We start from the raw sequence: 10,822 nt of genomic DNA, 5'->3' as shown, positions 1-10,822 counted from the left end.
CCACTCCGCTCCCCTGCGGGGCCGCGGCGAAGGTGGGGGCCGCGCCGGTAGTGGGGGCCGCGCCAGTGCAGGGCAGGGGGCCGCAGCAGAGGCACCCACCATCCCCGGGCACAGCGGCACTGCCGGGAGCGCCCGACCGCGGGACCCTCTCGGGGAACGGGCTCCGCCAGAGGACCTGTCCCCTGCGCCGCCCCGGGCTGCGCCGTCGCTTCCGCGGGGAGGCCTGTTCCTCAGGCGCGACGCGGGCAGCTGTGCGGGGGCCTGCGGGGAGCAGGGTGGGGCCTGTTTCTAGGGCGACCGAGTGTAAACAGCCCGCTCCGCTGCTGCGCCGGCATGGCCCGGCCAAGGGTGCCGTCGCGCGGGTAGGAGCCGGCGGGCGCGGGGGTGGCTCCCTCCGGTTGCGGCGCTCGGCCAGGGGCTGAGCGGAGCAGCGCCGAGAGCCCTCGCGTTGCTGACGTCAGCAACTGCCGAAACCGGGGTGATGGGCGGCCTGACGGCGCCGGGGCTTTCTGCGCCGCATGTGGGCACGGCCGCTCCGGGTGGGAAACGGGGATACGCGGACCCGGACCCACTGCAGCGCCGCGCTCGCCCGCTCTCGGGCCGCGGGTTGTGGCTCAGGGCGAGGTGCGTCGGCAGCCGGCGGCAGCGAGACTGTGAGGAGAGGCCGTCCGGCCCCTGGGAGTCGCTCCCTGTGGGGAGGCTGAATTCCCCCCACCCCCGCCTTCCCCGAGTACCACTGGGTAAAGTAAGACCAGTCTCCTTTAGTAGTAGTCTAGCTTGTGCCAAATCCCCACCCTCAGCCCAGCCCACCTGTGCCCTTGGCAGCTCCTTGCGCTGGAGAACAGGCCAGGAAGTAGTTGGATGTTGGTGCCCACCTCACAGGACCTGCATCCGCTGCTCACCTCCTCCCAGTTTGTGAGAACAAAATAGGCATTGTCTCACCTGCCTGTAAGCAAGGCTGGGGCCTGGGCTGTCCTGTGAAAGCACTGAAGATGTCACTTGCTTTCATGGCAGATTTTGAAGAAGGGTGTGGATGGTGAGATGCAGCATTGCCTATAACACAACATACATTTTCCTCCAGTTAAAAAGAAACTAGAAGATTTAGTCACATGCCAGGGGCCTCGGGATGAATTATTCAGTTTAAGATTGAAGTGAAAACAAATATTACTTTACTGGAATAAGTTAAAAAATAGGAGGGTTGTTACCAGGAGACACTAGCAGACAGCAGAATTGCAGAAAAGAGGATAGGTTGGTTAGTGGAACATCAGGACCATTAAAAAGGAGAGACGGTTATTAGCACATGTGAAATGAGGAGTTTAGAAGGAATCAGGGAGATGGTAATGAGCCATGAAATGAACTGATTCTCTCACTGCTGCCTGAGTAGAAATCTTGGGTGGGGCAGGAATCAAAAGCTGGCGGAGGGAGGGGCTGCTGCATATTCCCCTCCTCCCATCTGCTTCTATTTGCTTTTGAGGCTGAACAACTTTATTAGAATGAAGAAACCCATATCATCTCTAAATCTTTAATTCTCTTTGTTGGGTTCATAGCTCAAGCACTGTGATGCCTGACCTTGGGCTGCATTTAAAGAAGTAGGACTCATTTTCATATTTTGCCTTCCCTTTTTGAAATGGACAAGTTTTAACAACTATTAATATTTTGACAGCATTATTATCCAGATGATTCACAGTTTGTCCAAATCTGTTGGCTATGAGAGAGACTTTATGCAATTGATGTCACTGAATTATCAAATCCCAAAGGTATAAACCCAGTAGGTTTAGGATTCTTCTTATCAAGATCCTCTCCCTTTTCTCAGGCTATGACATAAGGGCTAGTGGGGTGCTATAGCAATTCATCTGTGTTTGGCATTGGCTGTTTTGGTTGCCTCCAGGTTCTGCATACTTTGGTTAGCCTAACCTTGTTGGTGCTGGGATACATCCGGTAACAACAGGTAAAGTTGCACAGTATCTTTCCTCATTCAGCCATAGGTCTCCTTGTTTACACTTGGGTAAGCTTCAGCGGCATTCTGGTATTTAAAGGATAAACCCTCATGTTTCATACAAATGTCATCTTTCAACTTGACATTCTTGAAGCAGGGCCACTTAGTATAAAAGTCGGCAGTTTTATTCTGATGTGTTGCCTTACAAACAGGGATGGGGGTGGTGTGGGTGCTAAGGTACGTGGTTGACAGCCCAAAGGTTGCAAGTTTGAGGCTATAGTAGAAGTGCTTATGATGCAATCCTGTCAGATTCCAATGAATCTACAAATTTTGCTATGTACTTTGTCACAACGCACAGGATCAACACCAGATTCTGTGGGAAATGAGTAAGGGCTATGGCACTAAGTTTGGGTGCAGCAAAAGAAGCTGGTCCAAAGAAAGGATCTGAGAGTTGCAACACTCAATGTGGGAAGTATGACAGGAAGAGGTGGAGAAGTGGTGTTCTTGTTGGAAAGGAAGAAAGTACATATTGCTTGCGTGCAGGAAACAGAGAGACTGGTGGAGGATTTATAGCAGTGGAGACAGAAGAAATGGAGTCAGGATGATCCTGTGCAAAGAACTGAAGGACAAAGTGTTGGAAGTTGAAAGGAAGAACGACAGGATTGTGAGAGAGAAACTGGACAATGGAGGCCAATTGATGAGCGTGATGAGTATGTGTGTCCCACAAATAGGGAGTCCAGTAGAGAAGGAGAACTGGGAAAAGGTGGATGAGATGATGCAACAGGTTCTGGACAGTGAAATAGTCATTGTGGGGGTAGACTTCAATGGACAGATTGGGCAAGTAGAGATTGCTACATGGGGGGACATAGTTTCAGAGACCTCAATGCAGAGGGGGGAAAGGATAGTAGATTCTGCAGTATCTTACAATCTCGCAATTTCAAATACATCCTTCCAGAAACAAGAACATCTGATCATGTACAAGAGTGGACATAGAGAAACTCAAGTGGATTATTTGCTAGTGAGGAAATGGGGTTAGAAAGAGGTGAAAGACTGCAAGATGATCCCAGGAAAGGAAGATACCATGCAACTTAGAATGGTAGTCATGGACATGAGGGTGAAAGGAGTGAGATATAGTTTTCCCAACTCTTTGATATTTAGCAAGTGCTAGAGGTTGCAGCAGGAAAAGAAAACTAAGGCCTTCAGAGCAGGAGTGTTGAAAGAAATAGGTTGAAGAAATAGAAAACCCTGAAAGTTGGTGGCAACAGATAATAGATAAGATCAGGAAAAAGAAATCTGAGGAGCGCCATCTAGAAAGATGCCCATCAGGAAGGAAATGTGGCGGTGGAATGAAGAAGTCCAGAAAAGGGTACGGGAGAAAAAGGAGAAGTATAAGAAAAGGAAAGATCCAGGGGACCCTCTGGACTTTGAAGCATACAAAGTAGAGAGGAAGAGTGCAAAGAGGACTGTTGTTAAGGCCAAAAACACTGCAATGGACGATCTGTATAAAAGGCTATAAACAAAACAGGGACAGAAGGAAGTGTACAGGACTGCTAAGAGAAGAGAGAGATTGATGAAAGATGTAACATGAGAATGATCAAAGATGAGTCTGGGAGACTGGTGGCGAACGAAGAAGAGATTAAGGACAGGTGGAAGAACTATTCTGAAGATCTGATGAACAAATAGAACCCAAGAAGTTTGCAAGCAAATGCCACAGAAACCCAAGGCATGGTGACGGACATCAGCAGAATGGAGGTGAAAAGAGCATTGAACAAAATGAAGAATGGTAAAGCAACAGGACCTGATGATATACCAGTGAAAGTTTAGAAAGTCTTGGGGGAAGAAGGAATCAATATATTGTGTAAGCTGTTTAAAGAGATGTTTGCAATGGAGAAGATGCCAGATGAATGGAGAGGGAGTGTGTTGGTGGTGATATTCAAGCAGAAAGGTGATGTCCAAGATTGTGGTAACTGTCAGGGAGTCGACTTTGTCAGGGATGTCTCACACTTTGAAAGCATGGGAAAGAGTGGTGGAGAATCAGCTAAGGACTGAGATAGTTATTGGAGAAGGCGAGTACAGATTCATGCTGGAGAGAAGTATCATGGATCTGGTTTTTGCAATAAATGATGGAAAAGTACAGAGAAGGTTATAAAGATATCCATTTCATTTATATTGATTTGGAGAAAGCCTACAATCATGTACCTAAGGAGGAAATATGAAAGTGTCTGAGAGTTAAGGAGGTGCCAGAGAAATATGCCAGAACCATCAAGGACATGTATTGGAAATGTATATTGAAAGTGAGGAGCAGCTCAAGAGAGAGAAAGAGTTCTGAGGTGAAGTTGGGCATACATTAAGGGTCAGCTTTGAGCATGTTCCTGTTTGCAATACTGATGGATATGTTTACTGAACAAATAAAGAGACCACCCTGGAACATGGTGTTTGCAGATGATGTGGTCATTTGTAACAAGAGTCTAAAGGAAGCACAAGCTGGATTGGACCAATGAACAGAAGTGCTAGAGGGAAGAGCAATGAAGATTAGTCTATCCAAAACAGAATATATTCACTGTGATTTCTCTGAGGCACTTGATGCTAGAAATTTGATAAACAATGAAAAACATGTTAAAAAGGTTGACAAATTCAATAGGCCTGTGTGAAGCGTTAAGTATTTAATTCAGATTTGGCCAATTTGGAGGGACAGTGATTTGATTTGGTGATTCGAGTCTCTGTCCTGATTTGATTCGGCCAAATTGGATTCAGAGATTCGGCCATAGACTATAATGGGGAATCACTAAAATACCTATAACTTTGTCATTTTTTTGCCAATGTGAATGAACGCAGCAGGGATGGTAGACCCTTATGAGGGCATGAAGCCTGCCGAGTCTCAAGGAGATAGGTGCAGGCATTTCTGTGAAAGTGCCGCTCAAACTGTTGAAAGCAAAACTCATATCACTTGTGTGTGTTTAGGGGTGTAAGTTGTAGCCGTGTTGGTCTAAGGACATAGGAAGACAAGGCTCGTTGGGTCAATCTGATATCTTTTATTAGACCAACTGAATAGTTGGAGAAATATATCTTAGCAAGCTTTCGGGGTTAAAAACCTTTCATCAGGCTGAGGAAGCATCTGCAGTTGGTGTGAATGGAATAAAGAAGCCTAGAGGCTGGGCTGCAGGCAAGAAAGCCAGTCAGTGAAAATGTAAATTGAGGTGTCAGGAGGTAAGAGACAGGCTGGGGGCACAGGGATGTAGCAGGTAAAAGTGGAGAGGTACCTGGGGAGTCAAATGTCAGGCAGGTTGTAGTGTGTCAAAGTTCTAATGTCTATATTGAGTCCATGAGTTTTTATATCCAGTAGATTTATGAAATGAGGTTTTTAGGCTTGTCTGTGAAAAGTAGTTTGTAAATTCAAACAAGCACTGAACCTTGCTAACCTCATCACCAGAAGCAAACTTCCTACAGCCCAAAACACACCAAATGGATCCAGACCATATGATGACAAGAAATGCAAAATCTGCCAACATATCTCCAGTACCTCCACAATTACTATACTATACCCCACAACAGAACCATCACCATTTCTGGATCTTACAGCTTCACCTTCAGAAATGTTATATCTCTCATCCAGTGCACCAAATGCCCCGATGGAAAATATGCAGGAGAGACCAAACAACAACTGTGCACCAGAATGAATATACACTGGACATTTATTATAAAGACAAGAACACCCAATTACCAGTGGGGGCACATTTCTCATAAGAAAACCACTCTCTCTCCAATCTCTCAGTCCTGATCCTCAAAGGGAATTTACAAAACACCTTTTGTAGACAAGCCTACAAACTTCACTTCATAAATCTACTGGATATAAAAACTGATAGACTCAATAAGACATCGGAATTCTGACACACTACAACCTGCTGGGGGGAGTCTATTCCAGATTCTGGAGACTTGGACGGTAAAGAAGGTTTTTCTTAGGTCCAGTCTAAAACGGTCTTCCAGCAGTTTGTGACTGTTTGATCTTGTCTTCCCTTGAGGTGCCCGGTGAGCAGATGTTCTCCAAGATCCTGATGCATACCCCTCATGTACTTAAAGGCTGCCACCAAGTTCCCCCTGAGCCTTCGCTCCTCCAGGCTGAAAAGCCCCATACCTCCCAACCTCTCCTCATAAAGCCTGCTCTCTTGAACTCTAATCATACGTGTGGCTCTCCTCTGGATTCTCTCAAGCTTCTCCACATCCTTTTTGAAATGTGGAGCCCAGAAATGCATACAATACTCCAGCTGCAGCCTCACTAAGGCTGAGTAAAGCAGAAAGATGACATCTTGGGTCTTGGTTGAGATGCATCAGTAGATGCAAGGCAGGATTTTATTTGCTTTGCCAGGTGTGGCATCACATTGGTGGCTCATATTCATCATGTGGTCAGTCATTACCCCCAAGTTTTTTTCTGATCATGGTGCTAAAATAAAGCCAGAGATTTCAAGCAGAAATCTGTATTTAGAGATCTGTCCATATTGGATTGGCACCAATAAAAGAAAAATTGACATTATCAGCAAGGGGCTGCCCAGCCAGGACAGGACAGGGTATTGGACAAAACCATGGGCAACTCATCCAGAATACGCAGCAGAGGGAGGGGGGAAAGTAGCAGGACGCCTCCCTGCCTCTGCACACAACTATGGGGGTCATGTGCCTTCTGGATTTGTGCACAGGGCAAGCAGGGGTGGCTGCCTGCTGTGGGCTCAGGGCTGGGGGTTGTGACAGCCTCTTCCCAGCAGGGGGGCTGGGCTGGGGCTGCACTCAGGGAAGGTGGTGGCAACACTGAGAGAGGGGACTATGGGGAATTTTTGGGTGGCTGTAGCCCACCATGTGGCCCCCTCTCTAAGCACTGCCATTCACCCCGAGCACAGCCCTGGTCCAGTCTCTCCACCGGAAAGAGGCCAGTGCAATCCCCAGCCCCAAACCTGCATCAGGCAGCCCGCCCTCAGACCATACCCAAATCAGAAGGGGCATAGCAGCAAGGAGCCACTCCCTCAACCCACCCTCCCATGCCCCCTGGACAAACTCACTGTGGCTCTGTCCTGCACCCCACCCCAGCTATGTCCAAACCAACCAGTGTTTTATCTGAGCTGCATAAAGAAATTCTTTTCACTTGTTTATTTATTAATTCAAACTGTAGATAAATATTCTAAAATCAGAGGAGGCTTACAAGGGGAGCCCCTTGTTTACTAGGGTGAGACTGTCTTGCCTGCTGCTGTTGGAAAGTTGCAGATTATAAGCTCTCAGGATTCAAAATCTGCCCTTCCTCTATACTAGTCTGACACCCATCTTTTCTGCTTTGGGGAAAGGCACATCCTCAATAAACGTTTCATTGGCCTCAACTTTTCCTTTGGCCCCTAGACATTCAGAGACTTGATAATCAAGCTACACTGCTTGAAGTAGCCCAGGTGAAGGTGGCTTCTGACCCCAGAGAGGAAACACGCTCAGGTGTGCTTCTGGTTCCAGCAAGGAGAGGTCCAGAGGAGCAACCAAGCCATTAGTGCTTGAAGCTACAGCATTAAAAGTTACATATTCAAGACCAAAGACATCAGCATTGACATTGCTGGCTACAGGCCCAGCAGGGGCTTGTCAGTGTTGGAGCTCTTGCTGCCAATGTCTTGATCCCTGCCTTAGATTGCTTCCCACTGGTACCAGAAACTTTGTGTAATCTGCTTTAGATGGCAAGCAGTGTATCCATGCCAAACACATTAGACTGAACATCACATTCTTTTCTCTTCAAATTTGAGGCATGGTAGGCAAAGCACTGGTGGCAAAGAAAGGTAGGCTGTGATACTGCTACAGTAGACCCTGGATCATTTATATCCAGGTGGTTCACAACCCACTTAATTCACAGCAGGTTTCCAGTCAGGGCTGTGCAACTTCAGTGTAGCTAGTGGCCACATACAGTGCTAGCATGCAGCCCTTGGGCCACACATTGCACAGGTAGCTTCCCTGGGATCCCTCACAGTGCAGGGTGTACCAGTGGGATGCAGTGCACATGTGCATGTGTGTATGTGTCTATCCCCACCCCCCCGGGGCCTATGAGAGGCATATGGCAGCCCTGTGAGCACCACACCTCCCCTCCACGAAGTACATGGTCCCCCCCGTTGCATAGGCTGCACTGGCAGGATGCAACCTGTATAGTGTGCAGACTGCACCAGTTCCACAAGGTCTCTCCAAATACTTCCCCAACCTGTGTGGCAATAAAGGAAGCAGCTACCAGGGCCCACAGGTCACATGGGCCACATGCTGACCCTTGCTGACACACACGTTGTCCACTAGTTTGACAGACCTGTCTATGTGCATTGCATGCTCTCTGATAATATATTGACCCTCAGATATAGTATATGGGAAGTACAGAATCATGTGATACAAGCTAATTCTTAACAGAATTCTTGTTATTACATTACAAATAATCAAATGTTCTTAAATCTGAAAAGGCGATGGTTACAAATGATTAAAATGATTAGAAACCAAGAAGAATTTCAAATAACACTATATTTACCCAAATCCAAGACAACCCTGAATTAAAGACAACCCCCCCCAATAATTAAATTCTATACATGGACAATTTATAAATTTATTATCCTTTTCCATGTATAGAATCTAATTACTAGAGAGTTGTCTTAAATTTGGCTCCCCCACACCACTGCATCAGGGCAGGCAGCAGGGGGGAGTAGGTGTCATGGGGAGGTCAAGCAGTTTGTCTCTTGCTGCCTTTCCTCCAAACCACCATTTGATCCCCTGCTTCCTGCTCGCCACCACCACAGCCTCAGGCCCCCCATTCCTCCACAGCATCTGTTCCCTCTTTCCCCTCCCTCCACAGTGTCTGCCCCTCCTGCTCCTCTCTCCACTCCCCCCCAGCCCCTTACCTTTGCTGTGTGCTAGCAGGATGCATCCCCATTGCAGACTGGAGCACAGAAGGACCTTTAATTTGAAAGTGATTTGCTTGTATTTTTATTCTATTTAAGTTGGATACTGGAGGACTAGGTTGTGGCCATGAGTAAAGTATGGAGGTCACACAGGCACCTGTGGGACATTCAGCATAAAGCCTTGCTGGGGTCAGGGACCCAGAACCGGGACAGAGGGCAGCCTTACCTGAATCAGGGACCAGGGGGCTGGAACTGAAAGCAGGACAGGGCCAGGGGCTCAGAACCCATTAGTGCAATACAGGGCTGGGGCCCAAAAGCCAAGATCCAGGGTAGTGAACCTGGACTGAGGGGCTCAATGAGAATGAAAGGGCCAGGGTCAGGAAGGCTGAAGCCCAGACAAAGTTTTGAGGCCTGAAGGGTCAAGGGCTGTGTTGGGGCCAGGGGCCCCCCCTCAGAATTGATACCAAGTAACACGTGAAAGGCATGGGCATAGCTGTGGGGGAGGTTGGAGGCCACAATTAGCCATCCTAAGGGGATTTAGTGCCTGAGGGTAAGACCTTTGCCAGTTGGGCATGTGAAGCACTGTACAGTCGAGGGACTGAGGCTCTCTGTGGGACCCTGGGGCATTATAAGATTCATCAAGGCATAGAAAGCAAGGTAAAAAAGGGGAGGGTACCCTGAGGAGCCAGAGTCATGCAGGAATTGCTTGGCTACCAGGTGGCATCATGGCTGTCTTCATGGCCAGACCTTGCTATACTTACCCAAGTTTCACAGGATAACTCCTGAAAGCAAGGGTCATCTGGAGATAGTTCCCTCTGCCTGTACAAAATTTCAGTGCAAGAGGAATACCTTTTGAGAACAGAGCTGTCATTTTATTAGCCAATCAATAATTTGAAACTGCATTACCCTATACAGGTTTCCTTTGATTTATGATGTACATGTGTTCCTGGAAAATGGCACATAACTCAAATTCACATAAAGGGAACCCACTTTACAGTGTAACAAATAGGGATACATTCCAAGTCCTAGACTGTACTGGCCCTCAGACCCATTTCTACCACTTTTACAAGACAATTTTGGCAATCGTCAACAGCAGACAGTACACACAAGAACAGGACACTATCATAATGGGGATGGCAACTACAGAAACACGTCACGGACAACGAGCAAGGAGTGCAGATCCAGACAGTGGACTATATTTTGGTGCGCATCACTCCCACAATGCACCACACAAAGCAGCTGACTACGGGCTTCCACCACACCGATTGCATAAGAGTGAATTTACCTCTCATATAATGAATTTTTGGTATAAAAAGGGTCACTGCTTAAGAGCCAATTTGAACATACAGAACCCACATAAATTGAGGGAAGCCTGTATATCGATCTACTAAAAATTCCTAATTTTGTCCATTTTTCACCTTTACCCTACTTCCCATTTTCTCACCTACCATGAGAGAATGTTACAAGTTTCTTAAATTTATCTCTTAGCTTGTTTGCTTGACGTAACACAGACTAACTTGGCCTAGCTTGTGCTTATCTACTCCTATAAAATATCCTAGAACTTACTACAGTCTATACCAAGATTAAGCAAAATATGGCCTGCGTGCTGCCCCCAGGCACATGGCCTGGCAGCCCCCATGGTGGCAGCTTAGTCTTCCTGACTGCTGCTGGCAGACCTAGCCACACTGTTCAGGCACTTCAGCCTGTCAACCCTGCCCATCCCGCTCCTGCTTGCCACTCCGCACCTACCTGCAGCCCCATCCCATCCACTCAGCTGAGTACACCCTGCCCACAGGGGTCCCAACCTGGTCTCCATGGAGATCCTTCCCACCCACCCACCTGCTTTCTCTGTCTGGCTCCCCAGCGATGGTTGTGAGATGGACAGACCCAGGGCTGGACAGGATCAATTGCCCAAATCCCGGGACGTCATTCTCCCCTTGTACTCAGCCTTGGTGAGGCCGCAGCTGGAGTACTGCGTCCAGTTTTGGGCTCCACAATT

The 10,822-nt window shown here is 47.7% G+C and overlaps 1 protein-coding gene across 2 annotated transcripts in view; it reads left to right on the top strand.

The window, feature by feature from the left end:
• Positions 1–297: 297 nt before the first annotated feature.
• TSNAXIP1 (translin associated factor X interacting protein 1) overlaps positions 298–10,822 on the top strand; it is a 67,265-nt gene continuing 56,740 nt past the window's right edge. For both annotated transcript variants that reach the window (XM_019535529.1, XM_019535530.1), the window contains exon 1: positions 298–362. In XM_019535529.1, coding sequence (XP_019391074.1) covers positions 334–362 — 29 coding nt within the window. In that variant the 5' untranslated portion in view covers positions 298–333. The remainder of the gene's footprint in view (positions 363–10,822) is intronic.

Source organism: Crocodylus porosus, unplaced genomic scaffold (assembly GCF_001723895.1).
Source record: "Crocodylus porosus isolate Cpor-Errol unplaced genomic scaffold, CroPor_comp1, whole genome shotgun sequence".
NCBI lineage: Eukaryota > Metazoa > Chordata > Crocodylia > Crocodylidae > Crocodylus > Crocodylus porosus.
Note: the sequence above shows the minus strand (reverse complement) of the source record. Positions and strands in the feature narration are given on the sequence as shown.